This window comes from Chlorocebus sabaeus, chromosome 23, assembly GCF_047675955.1.
Source record: "Chlorocebus sabaeus isolate Y175 chromosome 23, mChlSab1.0.hap1, whole genome shotgun sequence".
Lineage (NCBI taxonomy): Eukaryota > Metazoa > Chordata > Mammalia > Primates > Cercopithecidae > Chlorocebus > Chlorocebus sabaeus.
In genome coordinates this window covers 81,451,959-81,479,287 of record NC_132926.1, presented here as the reverse complement: position 1 = coordinate 81,479,287, position 27,329 = coordinate 81,451,959, and the positions used below count along the sequence as shown (strand labels likewise).

The 27,329-nt window shown below is 35.8% G+C and overlaps 1 protein-coding gene across 1 annotated transcript in view; it reads left to right on the top strand.

The window, feature by feature from the left end:
* The first annotated feature begins 1,621 nt into the window (after positions 1-1,621).
* Positions 1,622-27,329, top strand: part of FAM174A (family with sequence similarity 174 member A) — a 44,088-nt gene continuing 18,380 nt past the window's right edge. The window contains exons 1-2 of the mRNA XM_008014046.3: positions 1,622-2,255; positions 23,015-23,149. Of these exons, the coding sequence (XP_008012237.3) occupies positions 1,822-2,255; positions 23,015-23,149 (569 nt within the window). The 5' untranslated portion in view covers positions 1,622-1,821. The remainder of the gene's footprint in view (positions 2,256-23,014; positions 23,150-27,329) is intronic.

Genomic DNA, 27,329 nt, shown 5'->3' with positions numbered 1-27,329 from the left:
ACTGTTGTTAGAATAATGTGGCATAACCAATAACCATAGAAATATCAGTGGCATACAACAAATAAGCATTGATTTTTCACGTCTTTGGTCAAGCTGGGGTTGACTAACTTAAGCTAACCTTGGCTGCATTTGGTGCCAAGCTGTAGGTTTAGTTATAGTTTACGCCAGATGTCTCACAGTCTACTAGGATCAGAAGACTATCTGGGTCATGTTCTTTTCAAGGTTAGGGCCAGAACTCTCTGCAGAGAGGGCAGGCAAGTGTAAGGGGGAAAAGGAATAATGAGACGTGTAAGTGTGTGTGTGTGTGTGTTTCTGGCTCTCTCTATGTATCTATATCTATCTCTCTTTTAGCAATGAAAACAATAACTTACTCAAAAGACCCACGTATACCCTTGACAGGCCACTTCTAGTTATCTGCACAAATTGAAGTTCCGTATTACCCAAGTCAAAGAGGCAAGGAAGATATTATTGAAGACTACTGCTGTCAGGAAAGGGGATAGAACTCTTCTAAGCTCAACTCCTCTAAAAGAAACAAAAGAGTGCAGGGTTTTTAACAGCTATTTTGGGAAGATCATGGGCCACCTGAGTTTTCTGACTGACTTTACCCAAAGGAAAAGTAAATTTTCTCTTCCATGACAGGGGGTGGTTTTACAACTGGAAACGAAAAGCCTACAGCAGTTAGGCTCCTACGCTCTCACACAAAATAAGAGATGGCCCACTATCTTCCTTGCTGATTACCTTTCAAAGGCATGGCTTTCCATACCCTTGAGATAGTTTTCAATTACAAAACTGTCCAGAAGCTTTAAAAAATATTTACATCTGAAAAGGGAAGAGAAAGAACTTACAACGGTAAAGTTTTCTAAAGTAAATGCTCTTCATATATATACATACACACACACACACACATATGTATATACACTTCAAGTTCTACGGTACATGTGCACAATGTGCAGGTTACATATGTATACCTGTGTCATGTTGGTGTGCTGCACCCATTAACTCGTCACTTACATTAGGTGTATCTCCTAATGCTATCCCTCCCCCCACCCCACGACAGGCCCCGGAGTGTGATGTTCCCCATCCTGTGTCCAAGTGTTCTCACTGTCCAATTCCCACCAATGCGTTAGAACATGCGGTGTTTGGTTTTCTGTCCTTGCAATAGTTTGCTCAGAATGATGGTTTCCAGCTTCATCAATGTCCCTGCAAAGGACATGAACTCATCACAAGAAAATGCTCTTTAGAAAGGGAGGTCAGGGATCCATAGGCAGGGGAAAAAGCCTGCTTAAAGCTTGTAATCAAGCTGAGGAAAACTAAGCCCTTCTGGCTTACAGATTAAATGTGTTATTGCAGTTTGACACGAATGAATTCAGAAAATGAGTTTCTAATCTCTCTGGGTTCCTGCATGAGAGAGTTGCTGTACATGTTACACAATCTCTTTTTGTCTACTTACTTTCTTAATAAGCATCCTTGACCGCTCCTCACTAACAGTGAAAAGAGCAAAGCTTCCAGAACGCTCACCTCCTCGCTTTTTACACAAGTGCGCTTGCGCACTGGGCGCTGGGGCTCTGACGTCACCAAGTGCACCCTGCCCCTACCAGTTAGCAACCAAAGGCGTCCTTAGCAGCAGTGGCCGCTGAGATGTACGAACTTCCGGTTCTCCAGGCAGCTGCCACTGCTATAGCCTCTGCCACCTGCCACGACCGGGCCTCTCCCTGGCGTTTGGTCACCTCTGCTTCATTCTCCACCGCGCCCATGGTCCCTCTTGGAACCAGGGTGGCAGGCGCGGCGGCTCCCGGGTGGTGAGAGCGCGGTCCGGGAACGATGAAGGCCTCGCAGTGCTGCTGCTGTCTCAGCCACCTCTTGGCTTCCGTCCTCCTCCTGCTGCTGCTGCCTGAGCTAAGCGGGCCCCTGGCAGTCCTGCTGCAGGCAGCCGAGGCCGCGCAAGGTCCTGGGCCTCCTGACCCTAGACCACGGACATTGCCGCCGCTGCCACCGGGCCCTACCGCTGCCCAGCAGCCGGGCCGTGGTCTGGCTGAAGCTGCGGGGCCGCGGGGCTCCGAAGGAGGCAATGGAAGCAGCCCTGTGGCCGGGCTTGAGGCGGACGATCACGGAGGGAAGGCCGGGGAAGGCTCAGTGGGTGGCGGCCTTGCTGTGAGCCCCAACCCTGGCGACAAGCCCATGACCCAGCGAGCCCTGACCGTGTTGATGGTGGTGAGCGGCGCGGTGCTGGTGTACTTCGTGGTCAGGACGGTCAGGTGAGGCAAAGCCTCGGTGGGGCACCCCCGTGAGCCTGAGATACGCAGGCCAGTGATCTCCAGCAAGGCTGACTTCTGTGACCCTTTCCCCCTTCCCCAGCATCAGGGACTCGTGCCTAAGAATATGACATTGACTTTCTTAAAGCCCTGTTACCTTTGGAGCAGTTTAAACCTATAACTAATTGCTACCTTTTGTTTATAAATTAGTTCCTTACCTCCAAATCTCTTCCTCTGACCTATGACCCACGTCAGCCTCAAAGGACACCCTTTCTCTGAAGTGAAGATAATCTTTATTCCCTAGAATTTTAACTACTCTGTCTTGTAATATTTCTACTTTTCTAGTCTACATTTTTGTATATCTAACTGGTCAAAATTGTGCCTATCAGAATGCAAACTCTTGAAAGACATGATATCTATTTAGTAGGTTTGTGAGTCTTACAAATTATTTGTACAGTGCTGCCACTTAATAAGAAATCACTATATATTTGAGTGGATTAATAGTAATATGGGGGTGCCTTATGGATATTTTATTTTTATAAAATTCAGGAGAAGAAAAGTTCTTCCTTACTATCAGTGTTTCCTAGTATTGGCCTTTAATCTGCCACCTAAGTAATTCACTTATACCTAATTAGTTGAGAATCACCTTCCTGAAGATTTGACATACAGAGCCCAGACCTCACCATCAGAAGCCAGCAAAGACACAAGGTGGGGAAAGCTGTCTAACAGTTTCCTTCATTATAAAATAAGTGTAGAGGGTAGGTTTGCAGATTGTGTTTATTGTTTTCAAAATTACTTCACGTTTTTCCCATAGTTACCCTCTGTATTGTAATTTAACATATTTCTTTAAACTGATTATTATTTAAAGCGAAACTTTCCTTTTAAACAAGTCATTATTATCATGAGTGGAAAACCAACATCACTATCACTTGACTGGTTAAAAAATAGTGTAAGCCAGTAGTTCTTGACATGTGGGCCAGGGAACCACACAGTTGGGAGTTTCACTAGACCTCTTCAGGGGACCTACAATATTAAAACTATTTTCAAAATAATACATTCTGTTACAGGCTTATAGGGTACAAATAGTTCATTGATACTGTTTCAGATTCCACATTGCAACTAATCTTTAAGACACTGCTTGTCAAGTTTTGGTGTAGTAGTATCATAAAGGAATCACCACTCAAATATAAAAAGGCTATTACAATGTTTCTTTCCATTCCAAATTTATATCTGTGTGAAGATGGAATTACTTTATATGCTTCAACCAAACAACACATTGCAAAGGATTTAATGCAGAAGTAAATATAAAAATCTATCTGTTTCCTATTTTTTGTTTCTGATTTTTATCTACTCCTATCACTTTAAGCCAGATATTAAAGGGAATTGGAAATAAAAATCTAAATGTCATTCTTTTTACGTTTTTTTTCTTTTTTGAAAAATAGTTGTTTTTCATAAAGGCTATGTTAACCTGTAATGTGTTTACTGTTATTTTAAATCAGTTGATATGTATAGGTTTTCTCAAGTTTAATTAATATGTTAAAAGTTGACATGTGTAATTCACATAAATATAAGTTCTTTTGAGTTCCTGAACAATTTTAAGAATGTGAAGAAATCCAAAACCACGGGTGTAAGCAATATTTGAGAACCACAGGTGTAAGCAATATTATTTGAGCTAGATATTGTTGGTTCACAAAGGCCAGCAAATCTGCACTCACACTCTTAAGTGTTAAAAGTATATTGCCACCAAATTGAAACTTTCTTCTTAATATAAAGAAAGATTAAAAGAATATTGAAACAAATTACTTTCCTCACTATATAACTGTTATTTACTGCTGTCTGTATATATTTTCTATAAAAATGCATGGCCCCTTGAGTGTTGTATCTCTTATACATGTAAATTATAGGTATAATGATAATTTGGGGGGAATATTTCTTGCTTTTTTTTTTTCCTTTTGCTTCCTTTTAATAATTTTAAATACACATATTTATTACCTTGATTTTCTGTCATTATTGTTGTAAAACTTGGACAGATACAATCTTTCCAATCTGATCCTATTGCACGACTTGGTAACATGATGTGTGTTAACAGCCAAATTCTGAACTATGGCTAATAAAAACTGCATTCTTTAACCAGCATCTAACACATTCATGCAGTCCAAGTCCTACATTTGGTTGGCTGCCTGGCATCCAAAGCTTGAATGATGCTAACAGTGTCTGGGCAGTGTTCAGAACTCACACTTTTTGCTTCCAGATTATAGTTTTCTTCATTATCTTGGTGAATGCTCATTTTGGCTACCATTTTCAAACTATGTGTGACAGAGCACTGAAATTAGTTATTTGTGCCAAGCAAGAAGAATGGGCCAAAATCATTATTTTCTTAACTGATTTGAGGTGATGCAGAAAAATATTTTACTTGTAAAATTTTATTACATCGAACCACATGAGACTTTCAAATAGTTTTGTTAATCTAATTCATTTAGTGAATACGTAGGTAATAATAACTTCCTTTTTGAGTCTGGAAACATTCCAAAGAACAGTCATATTCTCACTGTAGAAATACAAAACGTGTGTATATTTATATGCAAGGAACACAGTAGGGACAAAGTAGATTTCCTAAAATGAACACTTAATCTCTATGAGAAGAGACTTGTCTGTCTTATTCTCCCCTGTATCCTCAGTGCTGAACATCATGTGCAGTATATGATGGGCACTGAATAAGCAGTTGCCTAATGGATGAGCACTCTTTATGTATTACATTGCTGAACAGGTAGGTGGTAAGGATTTGGAAATTTAAGGATAATTGCTATTTACTGACAGAATAAAGAAATGTGAAGATTTCAATTAATACTTTTATTTTCTTCCTCTCAGTAGGACATTCACAGTGAAATATATAAGGCCGGGGAGCGGGGATGGGGGGAAATCACTCTAGATGGTTGTTAGTTTGAGCATGTATGGTAATTATGTAAAGCAATTTTTGTCATAACTGAATAATGATTCTTACCTTAAAAGCAGGGATTTTTTCCTTTTTCATGCAGGGAATTATTTCCTTTTTCATGCCATGTCATTGCTGATTTTTCATTTTTTATTCAATTTGGTATATTGGAAGGAAATCAATGCTTAGAGTTTAACCCTCTACTTTAAAAAATAAATAAATAAATAAAAAATAAACTACGCTCTTTAGCAAGTCTCTTCCAATTTCAAGAAAATACGGTGCTCATGCACATGTGGTGGAGATGAACATGAAATTTATTATGTTAGCTTTTTTGTAAGCAGTCAGTATTTATTCAACTGACCAGTACTGTGCACTGGGGATACAGTTTTGAGCAAAACAAACATTTCTGCATCTATAACACTTACATACTAGACGAGCAGAGGGGCATTAACCAAATAATCACACAGATAAGTACATAAAGGATGCTATGAAAGGGCATTAAAATGCAACTCCTATTAACACATAATATATAGGAAATAACAGAATATTAATTTAATTTGAATGCTTACCTAGTCCTATACGCTAAGACACAACATTAGGTTTTTTCGAAGAACCATACTTTGTAACTGAAGGATCATTTTTGAGCTTTTACTTATCATCCTAATAGCTGATAGTTAATAATTGATAATTTATGTGTCAGATATAATGCTACATCCTTTATGTGCAGTTTGAAATTCTTGGAAAAACCTTCAAAGTAGGTAATATCATTCTTACTGAGGAAATTTAGGCTGAGCAAGGTTAAATAACTTGCCGAAGGGTGCACCGGTAGGACCTGCCCAAACCCAGCTCTGCTGGAACTTACCTAACATGTTCAACCATCATGCTGCTTCCTGTGATCATTTAAAGTAACCAGTTTAAAGCGATATTGCACATAAAGATGGCTAGCTTATTTATGGAGAAAAATAAAGTCAATAGTGTATGCCCAGTGCCTTTCCCTTTAAAACATATGATTTTGTTGGATGTTAAATCCCCAAAGTTTACCTTTTTGATAAGTGAGTTAACATTTATTGATCATCATGTTTGTGCCAAGGTGAAATAATGTCGTTTCCTACCTCAACTCCCTACATTCCTTCCCTCATCCAAAGATTTTCCTGATTTGCTAGACATAGTCAGGGAATGGTAATATTTTAAAGAAACATCTGTTAATATGGTCACACATCTTTCCACCTTAGTGGAGCAAGTCACTAATGATTTATGTGTTTGAGTTTAATCAACATTTCTCTTTTGTCTGGTTACTTAAGAATATGAGTTAAGTTTTCTTTTTCTCCTAGAAGTCCTGTGGTTCCACCCCTATTTACAAAATTATAAAACATCCATAGAAATCACTTAATTTTAGCAAAACCAGGAGTACTTTTGACTATTTAACCATTTATGTATTTAGTGACTGTCACTAATTCAGTAAATATTATTTACCACCTATTCCATGCCATTACTAAGTTCTATGATGAGGATTAGTAGTGCACAAGGAAAGTCCCTGCCTTCATGGAACTTCTATTATTATTGTTTATATCTCCTTGGAAAGTGGAGTTTTCCTAACATGTGTAAATTGTACTGGTTTGCCATTATTTCTTTAGCTAGGCAGTGTATGTCAAATGTTTTATATATAAAGAAACCCAGAAACTTGGAAATGTATTTAACAAGCACAAGTTCTCAAGTAATGAATTTTTTTTCTTTTTTTTTTCTTTTTTTTTTTTTTTTTTTTGGCAAAGATGAAACTTCCCTTCACAAAGTGTTTGCTCATACACCTAAAGTATTTTGAAGTGTTAAGTTAGTTTGCTATGTGGTCAGGTGCCAAAATACCAAGATGATGACATAACTGATATGTCAGCAGTCAGTGTAAAGTGACAGAATGCTCTGTTTTTAAGTGATATTTGTTATATGTACAGTTCTGGGAGGTAAAAGTGGAGATATACTAATTTTTTAGGGGTGTTGAGGCCAGAGTAATGCTTGCTCATATAATGCCACACATAGACATTGATATCTGTACCAGGTAAATGTATGAGACTACTTGCCCTGATACTATCCACCATGGACCCTGCCTAGTGATCTCAAGAGCTGAGGGGATCTTTGTCTCACCACATCAACAGCCATTTGCTTATATGACACCCTGGCTCAGGAGATTTGTAGGACAATGCTGAATGTGGACTATGTAAAGAAGTAGTTTGACAAGTTATCATGTGGGCCACCTTTAAACCCACACAAATCTGTTTCTGATAAATTTGAATAACTGTTACATCTCTCAAACTGTTCTGAATATTAGAACTTAAAAGATAATAAAGACATCATGTTTGTGTTCAAGGAGCTTATCTAGTGAAGGAGTACCACTGATTTTTGTGGTAATAAACTAAACTTTTGGGAATATGGCAGCAAGAGATCAAGCTATTTAGAGAAGGCTACTCTTGAATATCATTCCTATTAGACAAGATCATCAGAAAAGTCACTTAATAGCATAACAAAAACTATTATATTTGTATAGAAGACTGAAATATTTATCTCTAATCGGCATAAATCTTTTACAAACTTGCCCCGTAACTGAATCTATTTTCAGTTGACCTTTTCTCCTTGGATATATTTCATTTCACTCTTAACTGTGCAGGCAGGGTGAAGTATTGGATGAGAGCTGTAGAAAGGGGTGCATTTAAGAATGGACTATCCAGTCTTGTTTAAATGCCATTAGTGGAGAAAGAGCCAGTACAGAAGGAAATATTGAAGATACGGGAAAGGAAGACACCTAAGAAGACATGAAGGAGGGAATCTAAATAAAGCTCTTATCATAGGACAGGAGAGAGATTTTCCACTGAAGTGTTCCCATTTCCATTCCTTTCATTCTTTTATACTTTTTGTGGTCTGGCTTCTAATTCTACCACTCTAGAATTAATCATGCAGAAGATGATTACTAAGCACATTATCTCAGTTTCATGGATATTTCCCCCTCTTTTCTGTAGTATTAAGTGCCCTGGTTCTTACTTTGACTTCTGAGACATCTCTTCTGGTTTTCTTCTTACCTCCTTGAGTATTTCATGCCCAGCTTCTTCATGAATTTCTTATTCCATGAATTGTTCTTCCTAATTAGCACTCTTCTACAAGCTAATGTCTGGAGAGCAGGACCTCTATCTTATTCATCTTTGGTCCCTAAAGGCCCAGTCTGATTCCTAGAATACAATGAGATACATTGAATTTTTGTGGAAGAGAATGACTTTCACCTCCCAACTGACAGTGTTTTCTGGGCCCTTTAACTCTTTCTGCTTTCACTGTCCATGTCCCCTGGGTGATCGATCCAAAGTTCATTTCCTTAATGGCGACTTCTAAGCTGTTAATTACTTTCTGAGTTACAGACATGTATAGCCAGCCAACTTCTTACTGGATAGATAATTCAGACTTGTTTTCAAATTTAAGCTTGAAACAATCATTTTTATCCCTGGACAAATCTTGCTGCACTCTCTTTATAAGGTGAATAACACCATCATCTACACAGTTTCTCAAACTAGAAACCTGAGTCATCCCATGTCTCTCTTTTGCTTACAATTCACATACAGTCATCCAATTTCAATTGCTAAATATTTCTTGACTACCTTACTGTTTTGTGAGCTCAACTAACCTTACATTAGTTTAGGTTCACATCACTAGATTATTGTGCTGTTGTTTCTAACTTTTCTCCACTTCACCTGTCTTTCTTACAATTTACCTTCCACACTGAACAGATGGTGTTCCCTCTGAGATGTAAATCTGTCATACTATGTGTGTGCTTATAGTCCTTTATGTCCACACTGTCCAATATGGTAGCCACTAGGTACAGGTGGCTATTTAAAAACTTATGTTACCTGGGCACAGTGGCTTATGTTTGTAATCCCAGCACTTTGGGAGGCCAAAGTGGGCGGATCTTTTGAGTCCAGGAGTTTGAGACCAGCTTGGGCAACATAGTGAGACCCTGCCTATACTGTGTGTGTGTGTGTGTGTGTGTGTATGTGTATAAAATACATTCACACACATATATGTATGGAGGTACATGTATATGTGTATATATATGTGTGTGTATAATATATATGTATATACACATACTGGGTATGGTAGTACAGGCCTGTAAGTTCCAGATGTTTGGGAGGCTGAAGTGGGAGGATCATTCAAGCCTAGGGTGTCAAGACTGCAGTGTGTCATGATCACAATACTGCACTCCACCCTTCGTGACAGAGCAAAACCTTGTCTCAAACAAACAAACAAAAGTTAATGAAAAATAAAATGTAAAATTCCAGTCCAGTAGATACACTAGCTGCATTTTATTTATTTATTTATTTATTTATTTATTTAGAGACAAGATGTGGCTCAGCTCACTGCAACCTCTGCTCCCGAGCTCAAGCCATCCTCCCACCTCAGCCTTCCGAGTAGATGGGACTACAGGCACATGCCAACACACCCAGCTAATTATTGTATTTTTTATAGAGATTTGATTTTGCCATGTTGCCCAAGCTGGTCTTGAACTCTTGAGCTCAAGTGATCTGCCTGCCTTGGCCTCCCAAAGTGCTGGGATTACAGGTGTGAGCCACTTTGCCAGCCGACTAGCCACATTTTAAGGGCTAAATAATTGCATGTTGTTAGTGGCAACTGTATTGGACAGAACAATGCAGAATATGTCCATCATTGCAGAAAGTTCTATTGGAGAGCACAATTGTATGGCATTTCATGGGATAAATGTTCATACTCTTTAGTTTAGTATTTAATTAGCTCCTTAATCAGATTCTTTTTTTTCTTTTCTTTCTGACATGGAGTGTCCCTCTGTCGCCCAGGCTGGAGTAGAGTAGTGCAATCTTAGCTCACTGCAACCTCCACCTCATGGGTTCAAACGATTCTCCTGCCTCAGCCTCCCCAAGTAGCTAGGACTACCAACCATCATTTTTTATTTTATCTTGTCTTCCAATCTCTAGCGAACTATATTTTTATGGAAGTACATTTTGCAAGGAGTGGAATTCTTTGCATTCTTTCTTTCTTCTCTTGTTTAACTCCTGGTTGTCTCTGAAGATGAAATGGAACATGTACTCTACTGGGAAATCTCTGTGATTCCAGACCATTTTGAGAATACCTGTATTATGACATTATTTCCAGTGGACTATAATAGTTGGTTCTGCTTCTGTCTTCTTTTCTACACTGTTTGCTCTTTATGCCTTATTTAGAAAATAGTAAATTTTCACGTGTTTTCTGAATTAATATCAAAAGGAAATAAGAAATAATATATCAGGCTTGATATGATGGCTTATACCTGTAATCCCAGCATTTTGGGATTCTAAGCCAGGAGAACTGCTTGAATCCAGGGGTTGAGACCAGCCTGGGCAATATAGCGAGACTTCATCTCTACTAACAAGAAAAAAGGAAAAAATTAGCTAGTTGTGGTAACCTGTGGCCCCAGCTACTCAAGAAACTGAAGTGAATCACTGGAGTCCAGGAAGTCAAGCTCATACCCCTGCATTCATATCCCTGCATCCCAGAAATAGATGAGATCCGAGAGACAGAGAGAGAGAGAGACTGAGAGAGAAAGAAGAGGAGGGGAGGGGAGGGCAGAGGAAGGGAAGGAGGAGGAGGAAAATAGGAGAGAGAAAGAGAGAGAAAGGAAAAGAATAGAAAAGAAATACTATATGTGAAATCAAAACATGTAAATGAAGATTAGAAACGTGAGGTAGCTGTGTGAGAGAGGTGTTAACATCAGTCCTGCAATAATATAGTCATTTTAATTCATTTCAATTCCATACTGGAACCTCATGATATATGGTTGTGTAGAGAAGTCAATTTTTTTAACAGGTGTATATTATTTGCATGTATTTACCCAAGATAATGTGTAGATTATTCACCAATGTATATCTAACATGACTGCAGTCCTAGGGGTATTAGAGTACAACCAGAAAATGCGTTCCTCTGTAATTGATAGAGGTTCAATGTGGGACACAGTGGAGAAATTAGATTGAGATGCTTCTGGTGAGTTATTGTAAAGTTTTTCTGAAAACAAAATCAATAGCGTTTGAACATTACTATCAACTGGTAGCAATGCTCAGGTGGTATCTACCAATACACTCTATCAGTGTTCCTGGACCCATTGCTACAGGAAACATCTGTTCTAACTAGATGGTCCTTATGCCCTGCCAGTTGTTAAATAGCTAAATATCTTGAGTGTCACCTCTACTCCTACTCCTCAAGGTTCTTGAGTTCTTTTGTCATGATCTCCAGTGCCCCTTTTGGTATTTCTCTTCTATATTATTGCATTTGATTTTAATTTTATCTTTGGTGAAGACTACATTTAAAAAATTACTTAGGTTTGATCTTTTCTAAAATATGAGAAATATGATAAATTTTGAAATTGGGTTGAAAGATATGTTGGTAATTTGCATTGTTCAGTATGATATAAAACATATCTATAGAAATACTTAAATCATAAATTGAGAATCTTATAGTAATTAAAGTCACTTTCTTAAGAAATCAGGTTTTCCTTGGCATTTTTGGAGAGATTTTTATTGCTATATTCTTTAATAATCCTTTTATTTTCTGGAAGAAGAGGTTGGTATAGAGTTGAAAATTCGTAGAAAAACATGAAGATGTTGACTGTTATAAGATTTTGATTGGCATGTAATGTCAATTCTTTCTGTATAGCCAAACTGTATTATGCTTTTGTAATGTAAAAGTGGTAATATATACTATGATTTGACTTTATACTGTAATTTTATGTGTTCACCAGTCATCTCAATAGTAAAGCAAAACATCCAAAAGATAAAACTGTCTCTGCGTTTCTGTGCTATTTACATACATATGAGCATATGTGTAATTTTCCATGCATGCCTTTATTCCTCTAGTTAATATAATAGTTTTAGTTTTAACTTTTTTATTACTGAAGTCTATAGAACAAAATTCACATTATTAATATATGTTACATGTTAATAAAACATATGACATAATTTTAACCTTGTGTTATCACTTATAGTTCTTGTTTAAAGGAACTATTATTTTTCCTGTCATTATGTATACTATAGATACCTTAAATTTATATAGATGTATACAAAAAAACCTTATAAAATTATTTGGTAAATGTTATCTTATTTCAGCCTCAACTCTGAGGTGAATAGATAATTTTTCAAATTAGGAAATTGATATGAGAAGCTATGTATTTTAATCAGTATAGTACAAGCTACAGTTGAACAAACAACTTCAATCTAAATGTCATAATACAATAAAATTCTATTTATTATTTAAGAAAATTCAGCTGCAGATTTGGGCTATCCTCCAAGACAGTTGTCCTCCATGTGGTAACAGCAATTTAGCTGGCTTTAATGTTTGGTCTTGCCATGCCAACATATGTCTTTCACAGTTGTCAGAGCTTGGTGAGAGACACCAGAGAATGCACAGGAAGTTTCAAACGCCTTAACCTAGAAATGTCACAGTTACATCTGTTCATGTTTTATTGACCAGTCCTAGTCATGAGGCTCCTATGGGAAGTGAGTAGGTATTATGTGTAGGGGGCAGGGGAATGGAGGTCAAGATTTGATGAACACTAATAGCATCTGCCATATGAAGCGATAGACCAAAGGTCATATTGCTGGAAGAGTGCCCAAGCTCCTGCAGAACTCAGTTTGAACTCTACTTTTGCCATTTCTTCTATATTATTCAGTGAGTTCTTGAAGTAATTGATTGATTATATGTTTACTCTTTCATTGGTATGAATTTGCATCTTAAAAAATAGTAAAACAAATTTCTATTGAGCCTGGAAATAATACACAGTTAATACTTTTTGCCATTAGCTTGGTCTGCACTATCTCCCTTTGCTATCTTATCTTATTATATGCACTATACCAGATACACATTGATACCCATTGCAAAACTATCTCAATTCTTCAAAAAGTGATGCTGCCATAAACAATCAACGAAATGCATCTACTCTTTAATTACCTGTTTTTATTTTCTGCTTGCTGTCCACTGCTTACTGTGTAGATGTTTTTCTATCCCATGGCTTTTGGCTTCTCTGAGTTTTTGCTTTCTTGTGATCTACCATGACTTGTCATACTCTTTATTCTATATAATGTCATTTTGACTCCTTTAGTCTTTATCACCCATTACAACTGACTCATGTTCATGTGTGCATATATATATGCATATTTTCTTCCATATTGACTTCCCAAAGTTGATATTCTGATTGGTTTATCTTATCTTTATGAGTTAGGCCACATCATCCGTCACAATCTAGCATAGGGATTGACAGTCGTAGTTTAGAAAGGTGCTCATCCCAGGCTTGTATTAGTTATCAGTGGAAATAAGTGATTTGTCATGGTAGAAAATATGATTAACCATTTCTGCCCATTCATTAAAAAAGTATGAGTGGAGCAGTTTTTCTGAGGTCTAGGGACAGTGGACATGATAGATTCCATGATACCATGTCTTGTGCATTGTTTTAATAATGTAGATTTCCATATTGTTTTAATGGTGGGATCCTAATATATAAACTAACTAAAAGCAATAATGCACTGATTGGCCACACCTCCACAGAAACCTAGGACACTGAAGAGCCCAGTTTGAAAACAGTCATGTTCTTCAATTTGGGCTGCCAAATCTCTGAGAGAATGTGATGGGAATGATATGATCTACAAGGAGATGGGAAAAGTGTGCTAAGCTGAGAAAACAAGTATAAAATGAAGCTGTGAAAAGTTAGTGAGCTTTTTGGTGGCAATGTTATTTAAGATTGAAAATTGCTGATAAAACATTTGATTGTTATTCAAAGTGGAGGGATTGCTGATAGAACCTGCCTGAAAGATTCTTAAAGAGTATCACAAGGAAAGATACATCCAGATGATATACAATAGCAATGTGGCTCAGATAAACTAATATGTTAAGTGTCCTTATCAGTTAGGAGGTTTTTAGCTATAAATAATAAAATATCCAATTAAAAGTCAGTTAAACACAAGGAAATATTTTGTTGTTGTCATTTACTTATCATGTATATGAATAGGCCCAGGTTTGGTTCAGTGACTTTGGGAGATTATTAAGAATTCCGTACTTTTCCACGCTTGCCTTTCTATAGGATGCCTACCTCTGCTCTAAATATTATGTTCTCACTCAATAGTATATTAAGCAAGAAGGGAGGCCTTCTCTATCCTTTTGTTTTGTTTTTTAATCAGGGAGAAAAATCTTTCCTGGAAACCCCACTACCAGAGACACGCCCTTCCATCTCATTTTTCTGAACTGCTTCATCTGCTTACTCCTAGACAATGACTGGCAAAAGGAAAATTATATTTTCATGATTGGTTTGAATCAATTATTATGGCCATTATGTACTCCTTAGAGCTGGGCTCAATTGCTGTCTAAACAAAAGCATGGTTCTGTTAAGCCAGAAGAAGAAAGTTGCCTCTAAACAAAGCAGATTCTATTATAGTGATCAAAATTAAGAGACAGACTCATCAGAACAACAACTAATCAAAACAACATAATTATACTTGTTAATGTGAGTAGCTGCCAAGTTATTATTATTATTTTTACTACATAAGGATGAATTAGAAAATATAGCTCAACTAAAACAATTATCTAGTCTGGTATAATGTGAGATAGTTGTTTTGAAGTTTAGCAAACTGTTTTCACCTAATTTTTTGACCTTCATTAAAACTACTTAGATTCATTAGGAATACATTTTGTCTCAATATTCTAAAACTCAGATTCAGTAGTCAAAATACTTGTGTATGAATCTTAGCTCTACCATTCACTGTCCCACATTTAATTTTCTCTAATTTCTGCCTTTCTGTGGATGAAATGAAGGCACTTAACCTATAGGATTGTCATGAGGATCAGGTAATATTTATGAGCTGTTTAGCTTAATGCCTGGTGTATGTGCAGGCACAGAAAACATCAGCTCTTCTTAATTGCATGTTTTTCCATCTGGAATTCCAATTACAATTTATCTGGGGGAGTTTTACTATAATGTTTTTAATACCTCTGTCTCATAAACTATTAATATTATCACTATTTTCATTTTTATACTTTAACTTTATCACTTATGAAATAGAAGCTTTAAATATATAGATATACAAATATTGTTATATATTATAAATATATGTATATTTGTATTATGTATAACTTAAATCTCTGTGTATTTATGTGTGTGTATATATATATGTGTATGTATCTATGTATATATATCTGTGGTACCTAACTGCTAAAGCTATAATCAGCAAGATGGTAGAACTGACAGGGCTGTAGATAGAGTCAGTGTAAGGGGAATGAAAGGTTGGTCATAGAGCCAGTGAGGGGCTACAAAGGATGAATCTTGGGGGGTACTGAACTGTAGCTAGGACTTTAAGGTTGATTGGGAAATAAATTCATGCTAAATTTTTAGAAATGGAGGTCAGAAGAATTATCAAGTCTCACATCCTGAGCCTTAGGGCCTAAAAGGGAAGACAAAGTAATCCATGTCAAGACAAAGAGGAGATATGACAAGGAAACTATGTGTTAACATACTTTCATATGGAATACTTCAAAGCCAAACTATATAACACTGATTTAGGATTTACTTTACCTGGGGGTGTCTGCCAACATGCCCTCAACAGGAGACAAACCTAAGCACAGGAACTGATTGTATGTGCTGAATTACAAGGAGTTGGGAGAGAAAAGGTATCTATCAAGGAAAACAAGGTTGCAGTGTCCTGAACATTGATGAACATGCTTTTGATTTTTTTTGTTGTTGACCTTCGGGTGTTAGCAGTAAACACTTTATTAGAATTCAGTAGTAGCAGGATACCTCATTGGAGGAACTTTCTAGTTAATGATACACGTGGTCAAGATTGTGGTAGGGACAGAGCTTGATAACTATCAGGCTAATGGAGAGGGGTTTTAAATAATATGAAAAAATCTAAAGGAATTCAAAAATACAATCTGCAAACTTCAACATGGAGTCAAATGCATTTTAATAGCTCCTAAGAGTTTATATCAAGGTCACTAATTATAATGATCCTGAGAGGTTAAAAAAAGACTTTTAAAAAATTTCATTTTCTTCTCTATAGGATGGCAGGAATATCTTTAGCATTGAATATGGTTCCATATAGAATGCTGAGAAATTAAAAGTAGTACAAAAAGCCAGTTTGGCTTTTGAAAGGATAAACTTCAGTTATTCGTAATATATATGAAGGAAAACTGTGTTTTTAGAATATGGTGAATTTACATACCAAAAGGACAAAAATAAAACTCCTCAGCATAGGATACAAGCTAAATATTAGGGATTCTAGTTGGGTTAGAGTATGACAGTTGCCTGGACCATACTTAAAACATCCTAAATGAAATCTTAGAGCTCCTGATGTGAGTACGTGTTTAATGTTTTTAAATATCCTAGTACTTTTTTTTTTTTTTTTTTGTCCTGAGTCAGGAAGCTGTTACCTCCAGAGGTTCATATTATGATTTTAAATTTGGCTAGCTCCCTTAGATTTTGTTGTGGTATGTATCTGGAAATGATGTTTTTTCAGGCTTGTTTTATTCCAAGGGTGATAATTTATATATAAAATTTTAGATATCTTTCTTATACAGAGAAAATGGAAGAAATATTGTGCATCTATATATTTTAGTCAATTAATTTATTTAGCAATATTTATCAGGCATCAACTTTATGACAGAAGTTGTGTGCTGTGGCTACTGTGGTGAATAAGAATAGATACAGCTCCTGCTCTCACAAAATCAAATGTCTGGTAGGGATGACAAACAGTTACTTAAATAGGTATACAAGTGAACTGTTCATAAGCACTTTAAAGGACATGTATATAGTTTCAGTGGAAGCCAATAGTAGACATCTGTGACCTAGTTAGGTAGAACAGAAAAGGGTTTCCTGAGGAAGTTATATTTAAGCTGACAGCTGAAAGATGAGCAGGCATTCACACAACAGTATTGTGGTAGGTGGGAGAAGAGTGTGAGGCCAATGGCAGAGAAAGCACGGCCATCATGAGGGACTGAGAGAAGGCTGTGAGGCTGGAGTTCAGAACCTGGAGTGGAATGTGGAGCAAAGAACAAGATGAGGCTAAAGATGAATACATGGTCCATCTTGTGCTCATCTTTGTAGGCCATATATTATAGACTCATTACTTAATGTTGAGTAATAGGAAACCATTGAAGGTTTTAGAGAATGAAGAGAAGGTTAATGGGTGACCAGAGTAGGTAGAGATAGTGAATTAGGAAGCTATTTTAATCGGCAGAGGAAGAGATGAGAGGACAGCAGTGGTATGGTGAAGCAATATAAATGAATTTAAATTATTTTTAGGAAATACAATCAATAATACCTTGTGATTGTGGCAGCCATAGAGATACACTAATCAGACCTCCATTCAAGAGAACATGCTACAGGAAGCAAAGTTGGTTGACATCCTCCTGCTGTCACAGATTTGGGTCCATCACAGCATTCATGCCAGGACAATAACCCCTAAACTTGTCCCTAGCTGATGACTGAGTGGAGCAGAACCTGGCCATCCTGACTAACAGGGACCTCCACTAATGGGCAACCTTTGCTTACAGACATGCCACTGGCCTGGTGAAGACTCTTCCAGAACTGCACTTCAAGCTACAACTCTTTCTAGCTGGTCGTCCTTCCTTTCTACTCTTTCACAGGTGTCAGACCTCTATTACCAATTGTAAGATCTCTTTATTTTCCCTTTTCTCTCTCTCTGTATCCTTCACAGGCCCTTCCCTAACAATTCTCTTGTATTCTATATTAATTTGTTAGGGCTATTGCAAAAAAGTACAAGTGGGCTGTCTTAACAGAAATGTATTGTCTCACAGTTCTGGAGGCTAGAAATCCAAAATCAAGGTACTGACAGGGCTGGTTCCTTCTGAGATCTGTGAGGGAAGGATCTGTTCTAGGCCTCTCTTGATCTTTTTGATGACATTTTTATGTTCACATGGCGTTCTGCCTGTGTGCGTGTCTGTCTCCAAAATTTCCCTGTTTATAAGGACATCAGTCACATTGGATGAGGGCCTACCTTAATGATCTCATTTTAACTTGATTACCTCTATAAAGACCCTGTTTCTAAATAAGATCACATTTTGCAGTACCAGGGATTAGGACTTCAACATAAGAATTTTTGGAGGATACAGTTCAACCTGTAACATGCAGACACATCCCTTATTAGTATCTGATTCTTGAAGAAGTGGAACTAACAACTGATGGATTGGGTTGTGGAAATGGGGAATAAAGATGAGAATGATATTAAATTCTTCAAAATAATTTTTACTATGTGTCATATATTCAATTGGGTTGGACTTCCTGATGAAAAGTATAGACAACTACAATTGTGGTTCTCTAATTTTTATTCATTTATGTTTCAGGGGTAAAGAAAGTTTCACATTTATTCTTGGTCACTAGTTTACTTTTTTCTAAAAATAGTCAAGAAAAAAATTTTGTTTTAGTTATAGATTATTATTTACTGTTTCATCGTTATGTCTAACCACATAAGGGAGTGTGTATATGTGTGTGAATAGTAAATAATATATTCTTCAGGCTAGCTTTGGAAAAAAAAAAAACAGAAGGGAAAATATCAAATCAGGTAGATACAACAAATTACAGCAAACTTAGGTGGATATATCAAGCCACAGCAAGTTACACTGATCACTGTTCTCCCTTTCATAGAGCAATGAAAGGAAATGGAATTTTATTCTGTTGTGTTTATTTTATGTGGCATCATATATTTTTACATAAAATTTTATCAAACTTACTTTAGTGATTTAGTTTTATTTTGATACTCTAACTTATATACATGTTATTGGAAGAGAAATAGTTCTTACCAACCTGAGTGTATTGGAACATTAAGGAATCTGCATCTATATTAAGGCAGCTATTTGAATATTAACTTGAATACCTAGAAAGCATCTGACCAGGATCATTTATCTGTGCATACCAGGTGATGAGTGAATATAATTCTATATGAGTAATCATATAGCTTTTTTCTTTTGCCTGCTCAGGCTTCCATACTTTCCTCTGTGCAAATGTGTAAAGTCTCTATTTTTATTTTTATTAGAAGCTGGCAAAATTTGTTTCTACATTTCCAAATGCATTTACTATGTCTAGTAGAAAAGTGTACATATATTTGTCTATATCTACGTGTGTGTATAATATATATGTAATTGTCAACACACATGTAGATGAGTTTGGGTGTCATGAGCCTAATGAAGACATTCATTTATAAGAAAAGAACCATGGCTATTAAAATTGCATAAATATTAAAGCTCTCATTTTTATTTTTTTTAATAATACACAATGCATATTAAAAGACAAAGTAACCTTTTTACTTAAAATTTTGGTGTGTTTTAATGTGTATTTTATTTTATGCTTAATGTTTGTTAGTATTTTCAGTAGTATTTGTTGAATCACCCAAGTTATTTGAAAGCTTTATAATTTTTTTTTCTTTTTCTTCGTTGAGATGAATCACCCCATATAGTAATAGAGTGTATGTGTTTTATCATAGTTGATGTTTTTATGTGTCCATGTAGCTGTATGACCACATAATTATCACTCCCTATATCTTTGAACAGAGCAAAGACATTTTTAGAGAAATTACATTTCTGGTTTAAATTTTATTTAATAATATACAGCATTTTTTACTTATTCTTGGATGAGTCAGCACATATACTAAAACAGTAAATTCATTTAGATTAGAACTACATCACCCATTTCTTTGATGCCTAACAATATTCTGTTTTTATATATGAAATAGGTTCTTGTTTCTAAAGAATTTGGATTCATTTTTAGAAGATAGTATTTACATACACATTTAAATTAAAGGATAGAATAAAGAATAAAATGTCCAAACCAATGCAGCCAAATGTTTAGGCTATACACAGATAGGGAAAACAGTATTATTAGTTTGACTAATATTAGTTTGACTGCTTATTGTAAGATTAGGAATCATTAAAGACTTTAAATGTAGAGAAGAACATAAGATGAGCAGAATGTTAAAGTCTTTAAGCCCTACATTCGTATCATTTTTTGTTTGTTTGTTTTAAGACTAGCCAACCTGTCCTGTGACTAACAATGACAGGTTAACATATTAACTGATATATATGACCTGGGAGAATCTAGTTTATTTCCAAAAATAATTTCACATGACATTAACTTTATTGACTAAAAATGTCAAAATGTTTGGAACCCATATGGTTTCAAAAACTAGCAAAAGACTGACAAAAGGAAAGAGAAATTTTAACTCTCAATATCCTTAACTTATATTTCCAACTAGTTTCACTCACTCTTATGTAATCACTTTTTAAAATCAAACAATTGCATGCAGATATCATTAAATAATATGATTCAAAAGCATGAATAGTCAACTAACTTTCCTCTAGTTTTATCTCTCTCTCTCTCTCTTTTTTTTTTTTTTTTTTTTTTTTGAGACAGTCTTCACTCTGCCGGCCACGCTGCAGTGTAGTGGCTTCATCTCAGCTCGCTGCAGCCTCTGCCTCCCAGGTTCAAGCCATTCTCCTACTTTAGCTTCCCGAGTAGCTGGATTACAGGTGCACCCCACCATGCTCAGCTAATTTTTGTATTTTTACTAGAGACAGGATTTCACCATGCTGGCCAGGCTGGTCACAAACTCCTGACCTCTGGTAATCCGCCCGCCTTGGCTTCCCAAAATGTTGGAATTACAGGTGTGAGTCACCATGCCCACTTTCTACTTTCTAAAGACAATACATTTATTATTTCTTTTCTTTGTTTATTTGCCAATTACTTTCATAAGTCTAAATCAGAGGTTAGCAAAGTATGGCCCACAGGCCAAATTCCTTCTGCTGATGTTTTGGTAAAGCCTAAGAGCTAAGAATGTTTTATCTATCTGTCTATCTATCAATCATCCATCTATATATTTTTAAGGGTGGTAAACAAAACAAAAATTTAAATGAATACATAGTAGAGTATGTCCTACAGGGCATAAAATACTATCTAATTTTTTACAGAGAAAGTTTAGACCTCTGGTCTACATGGTGTGTGTGGGTGTGTGGGCACACATACACACACACACACACATACTTGTTAATGTAACAACCTAAACATACTTAATTTCTCACTATGAAAGAAAGAGTACTTTGTATTTCATACTACTTCATTTTTTCTAGTACTAATATTTACTGACCCTTTCATTAGTTACATTTGTAACTTTAAACACTATGCTTAACTCTCTGTTTCCTGTGCCATCACTTTAGACGTATATATAGATAGCTCTATAGATAATGACTGGTGGAAATTTTCTTGGTTTGTGTTCACACATAGTAACATTTTGTAAATTTTAACCCTGAGACCAGGCACTTTACACCCAGAAGCTAATATCATACCTGTTGCTTAGTAAGACTCAAGTATTTGTTGCAGGTAAGTTTGTTTTCCAGGGGCTTCACTGGCATGTTTGAAGAGGCTCATGTTGCTCTTTACAGTTAATGTTATAGCCCAAGTATTTCTTATCCCACTTGTGTCAAACAGAGTAAATCAGAGTTTATGTAAACCGATTTTACTTGTGATAACTGACTGAAATATTTTCTATTTTGTTTTCAAATTCCAGTGGACACTCTTGTGAAATACATTTTGCTGTGTGTGGAGTTGAAGTTGTTGGTTTGGAGATGACTTAGGCATTCCTTGCAGGGTCATAGTTTTGGTCGCCAAGGTAGAAGTCACTCAGACCCTCCGCAACTAATTGAGAAACATCTTAATTGATACATCACTATGCTAGAAAGTGGTTATATAGTGGTGAATAAACCAGTCTTGGTTGCTGCCCTCAGAGAACTTACTGGGAGAGACTGATGAATAAACACCACATAAACATATACATCAGCACATAGGAATGCAAATTAAGGTAAATGATTTGAAGGAAAAGAACAAGTTATTTGAGACACAAACTGGAAGTAGGACTCTAAATCTTGAGATTTCATACATACAGCTAATAATAATGAATATTAAGCACCCTTGAATCTGTTCAATTTCACTAAGCCAGCGGTTCTCAAACTTGAGTATGCATCAAAAGCCTAAGAGATGTTTGTTAAAACACAGGTTTCTGGGCCCCATCTTCAAAGTTTGTCATTCACTAGGTCTGGGCTAGCCATGAAGATCTGCATTTCTTGTAAGTTCCTAGGTGACTGTGATTCTGTTGATCCAGAGAACCACACTGCAAGAACCACTGATCTCAGATAATGGTTTATATCACATTGGAATCACATGTAGAACCTCAACAAAATATTGATATTTAGTTCTTTTTTGCTGTACATTTTGATTCAGTTAGGGCCTAAACATGGGACTTTAAAAAATACTCCTAGGTAATTCTGGTATGCAGCTAGAGTTGTGGGGTATCAGTTTAGTCTGTGAACATGCATATACGTACAGTTTCTAAGAGGGACATCTAAACAGTGGTAAGAAAGCATGGAGAACATGGGGAAAAGGCTGGAGCAGGAGGTTTCGCTAAAGAAGTACCTGACCTAAGCCTTTAAAAATTAAGACTTAAAGTACAGTACCTTAACTAAGGCTTAAAAGTTATTTGTCTGCACCATCAGTTGACACAGAGAAGAGAGTATGTCAGACAGAGGAAACAGGCGATGGCACGTAAACATGTAGGAGTAGGTTTTGTTTCATAACGTTTAATCCTAGGTGGTAAATTTGTTGCATATCTGAAATGTAACCCTTCTGATACTGAGTGCTTTCTATGTCAGAAACAGAATATTAATTTATTTTATTTTACAAATAAATATAAACTAAGGATCATCTATGCCATATTAAATAATTTTTTATTCATTAATTTGTTCTATTTTATAGGATGAGAAGAAGAAACCGAAAGACTAGGAGATACGGAGTTTTGGACACTAACATAGAAAATATGGAATTGACACCTTTAGAACAAGATGATGAGGATGATGACAACACATTGTTTGATGCCAATCATCCTCGAAGGTAAGTATCCCAATAGTTTAATTCCATGAATCAGGAAGCAAGTCCTTGACAAGTAAACTGAAGAAGTAAAATAGATTTTCATTTAACAGCTTATATTCCAACACAGTTTCTTCAATTCTGTTTACTGAAGTTCTTTTTGCTATCTACCCCATAGCTCACATTCACATTGTTTTGCTGAAATAGATACAAACAATAGAATACCATCTCAAAATAATTTTTAAAAATTTCTTTTTTTTTTAATCTTTTATTTTAAGTTCAGGGGTACAAGTGCAGGGTCGTTACATAGGTAAACTTGTGTCATGCAGTTTTGTTGTACAGATTATTTCATCACCTAGTTATTCCCTAGGACCCATTAATTCCTTCATTCTTGCAATATGTATTAACTTGGGTGTGTGTGTGTGTGTGTGTGTGTGTGTGTGTTGTGTGTGTGAGAGAAATACTTAGTAAACTTAGTTTCCTTTTTGTATTCTGAAGATATTTTGTTTTTAGTTGGGTTCTAGTGTTTGCAAATAGTGCTGCCTTGCAGAATTGGGGGACTAATTGTTTATGGTCTGATCATACAGCTGTAACATCTATACTGAGATCTATTCTCACTAAGTGTTAAGACCTTTCCTAACAGGTTTAGATAAATAAAATGACATGAGTATAGAATAAATGCCAATGTAAATAGAATGGGAAAAAAAGGCAACAAAGATTCAACCTAATAAAGAAAGCCATCTTGGAATCCAGAAGGATTACTGGGTGAAGGAGAATTAGAGTGCAGAGTCAGGTACAAATGCAAAGAAAACAAATCTCTTAGGATTACAGAAAAGAAGATGACTCAACAAAAATTGGACTACTAAGTCCTGTATATCTGTATCTATATATCTGTCTATCCATCTATCTAAGCTGTTTATATATGCACACATATGCATTTAAAGGAAGTTTTAGTAATGCTGATAATTTATTCATTTAATGAAAATATGTTCATCAAGTATACATTTTGATAGTATTACACCCTGAGTAGGCAAACATGAACAAAACAATTACATGTGTCCATTAGGAACTCACTTTCAATTAAAGACACACATAAGATGAAAGAAAAGGGACAGAAACGGATATTCCATGCAAATTGTAACCAAAACAAAGCAGGTGTTGCTAAATTTTTATCAGACAAATTAGATTGTAATTCAAAAACTATCTCTTGAGACAGAAAAAAAAGATCATTACATAGTAAAAGAGTCAATTCACCAGGAAGATATGACAATTAGCGTGACTCTATCAGAGCACTTAAATTATAAAGCAAATATTTACAGATATGGAGCAAGAAATTGACAGTCATGAAATAATTTATGGTACTTTAATATCCCACTTACAATAATGAATAGAATATCTAGACAGAAAATCACTAAAGAAACCGCTGACTTAAACAACACTATAGAACAAATGGACCTGACAGACATATACAGAACTTTGCACCCAACAGCAGAAGAATTCACATTCTTCTCAAGTGCTCATGGGATGCATTCTGGGATAAATCATTTTAGGTCACAAAACAAGTCTTAACAACTTTAAGAAGATTGAAATTATTCCAAGTATCTTTTCTAACCTCCATGGAATAGAAATAGAAATCAATAACAGCAGGAAAACAGGAAAAAATATAAATATGTGGAAACTAAAAGATATAGTTTGAATATACCTCCAGGCCAAATCTTGTGTCAATTGTAACCCTCCATGCTGGAATTGAAGTCTTGTCGGAGATGTTTGATTCATGAGAACTGATCCCTCATGGCTTGGTGCTGTCTTTATGATAGTGAGTTCTCATGAAATCTGGTTGTTTTAAGTGTGTAGCACCTGTTCCTCCTTGCTCCTGTATTTGCCATTTGAAGTACCTGATCCCATTTCACCTTGCACCATGAGTAAAAGCTCCCTGATACCTCCTCAGAAGCCAAGCAGATGTCGGCACCATGCTTGTATAATCTGCAGAACCATGAGCCAATTAAACCTCTTTTCAATTACCCAGTCTCAGGTATGTCTTTATAGCAACGAAAGACTGGATTAATACATTGAACAACACACTCTTGAGCATTCGCTGGGTCAAATAGGAAATCAAAGGGAATTTTAAAAGCTATTTTAAGACCAAAAAAAAAATGGCATAACAAAACTTATGGGATGCAGCAAAAGCATTGCTAGGAGAGAAGTTTATGGCAATAAATGCCTATGTTATGAAAGAAAAAAGACTTTAAATAAACAACCTTGTTATTTACCCTTTAAGAAAGTGGCAAAATAAAAACACTTTAAGCCTAAAATTAGCAGAATGAGGGAAATAATTAAGATTATAGTAGAAATATGTTAAATAGAGTTGAAAAAAATGAGAAAAATTAATAAAATTAAGATTTTGTTTTTAGAAAAGATAAAATCAATACACTGTTAGCTAGACTAAGCAAAAAATAAAAAGGCTCAAATAAAACCAGAAATAAAAGAGAAGAAATTACAATGGGTGCCTCAGAAATTAAAGAAGACATGAGACTATTATGAACAATTATATGCCAACAAATTTGATAACCTAGAAAAATGTATAAATTCCTAGAAACATATTATCTATGAAACTTGAGTCAAGAAGAAACTCAAAGTCCAAACAAACAAGTAACAAATAAGGAGATTGAATCAGTAGCCAAAACTTTCCAACAAAGAAATGTCCAGGACCGTATGGCTTCATGGGTAAGTTATACTAGACATTTAAAGAAGAATTAATACCTGTCCTTCTCAAATTATTCTGAAAAATAGAAGAAGCAGCACTTTAAAACTCATTTTATGAGGCTAGTATTACCTTGATATCAAAGCCAGATGAAGGAAAGCAAACTATAGGCCAATATTCCTGATGAACATAGATATAAAAATCCTCAATAAAATGCTAGTTACCCAAATTCAGCAACGTATTAAAATGATATACCATGATTAAATGGGCTTTGTCCCTGGAGTGCAAATATCTTTCAACGTATGCAAATCAATGCAACAGAACACATTATTAGGTTGAAAGAAAAAAAAGCCACAAGATCATTTCAGTAGACTCAGAAAAAGCATTTGACAGTGGTATCCACATAGACAAATGGGGTTGCATCAAACTAAAATGCTTCTGCACAGCCAAGGAGATTATCATCAGAGTGAGAAGGAACTTAAATAATGGGACAAAATATTTATAAACCATATATATATGTGTGTGTATATATATATGAGTTAATATCCAGAATATATAAGGAATGCATATAACTTAATAGCCAAAAACTCACATAATCTGATTTTAAAATGGGCACATGACTCTGTTGGTGGGAATATACGTTGGCACAGATATTATGGGAAACAGTAGAGAAATTCCTCAGTAAATTAAAAATATAATTACCTTATGATTTAGCAATTTTGCTACTGGATATACATCCAAAGGAAATCATTATTGCATAGAGAGATCTGCACTCCCATGTTCACTGCAGCATTATTCACATTAACCAAGTTGTGGAAATAACCTAAATGTGCATTGACAGATGTATTAGTCCATTTTCATACTGCTTGGAAGAAATATCTGAGACTGGGTAATTTATAAAGAAAAAGAGGTTTAATGTACTCACAGTTCTGCACGGCTGGGGAGGCCTCACAATCATGGCAGTAGGCAAAAGAGGAGCAAAGGCACATCTTACATGATGGCAGGCAAGAGAGCATGTGTTGGGGAACTACCCTTTATAAAATCATCAGATCTCATGAGATTTATTCAATATCATGAGAACAGCATGGGAAAAACTTGCCCCCATGTGTCAGTTACCTCCCACCAGGTTCCTCCCATGATACATGAGGATTATGGGAGCTACAATTCAAGATGAGATTTAGGTTGGGACACAGCCAAACTATATCAATGGATAAATGAATTTGAAAAGTATGACATATATATATATATAATTACATGTATAATATACTATTGAAGATTATTCAGCCTTAAAAAAAGAAGAAGAAAATCTGGACATTTGCAACAACATGGATGAACATGGAGGAATTTATGTTATTTGAAACAATCCAAACATACACAGATATTGCATTATCTTGCTTATATATGGAATCTAAATAGTCAAGCTTATAGTAGTGAATAGAATAGGGGTTGCCAGGGGTTGCAGAGAAGGGAAAATAGGAAGATGTTAGTCAAGGGATCCAAAAT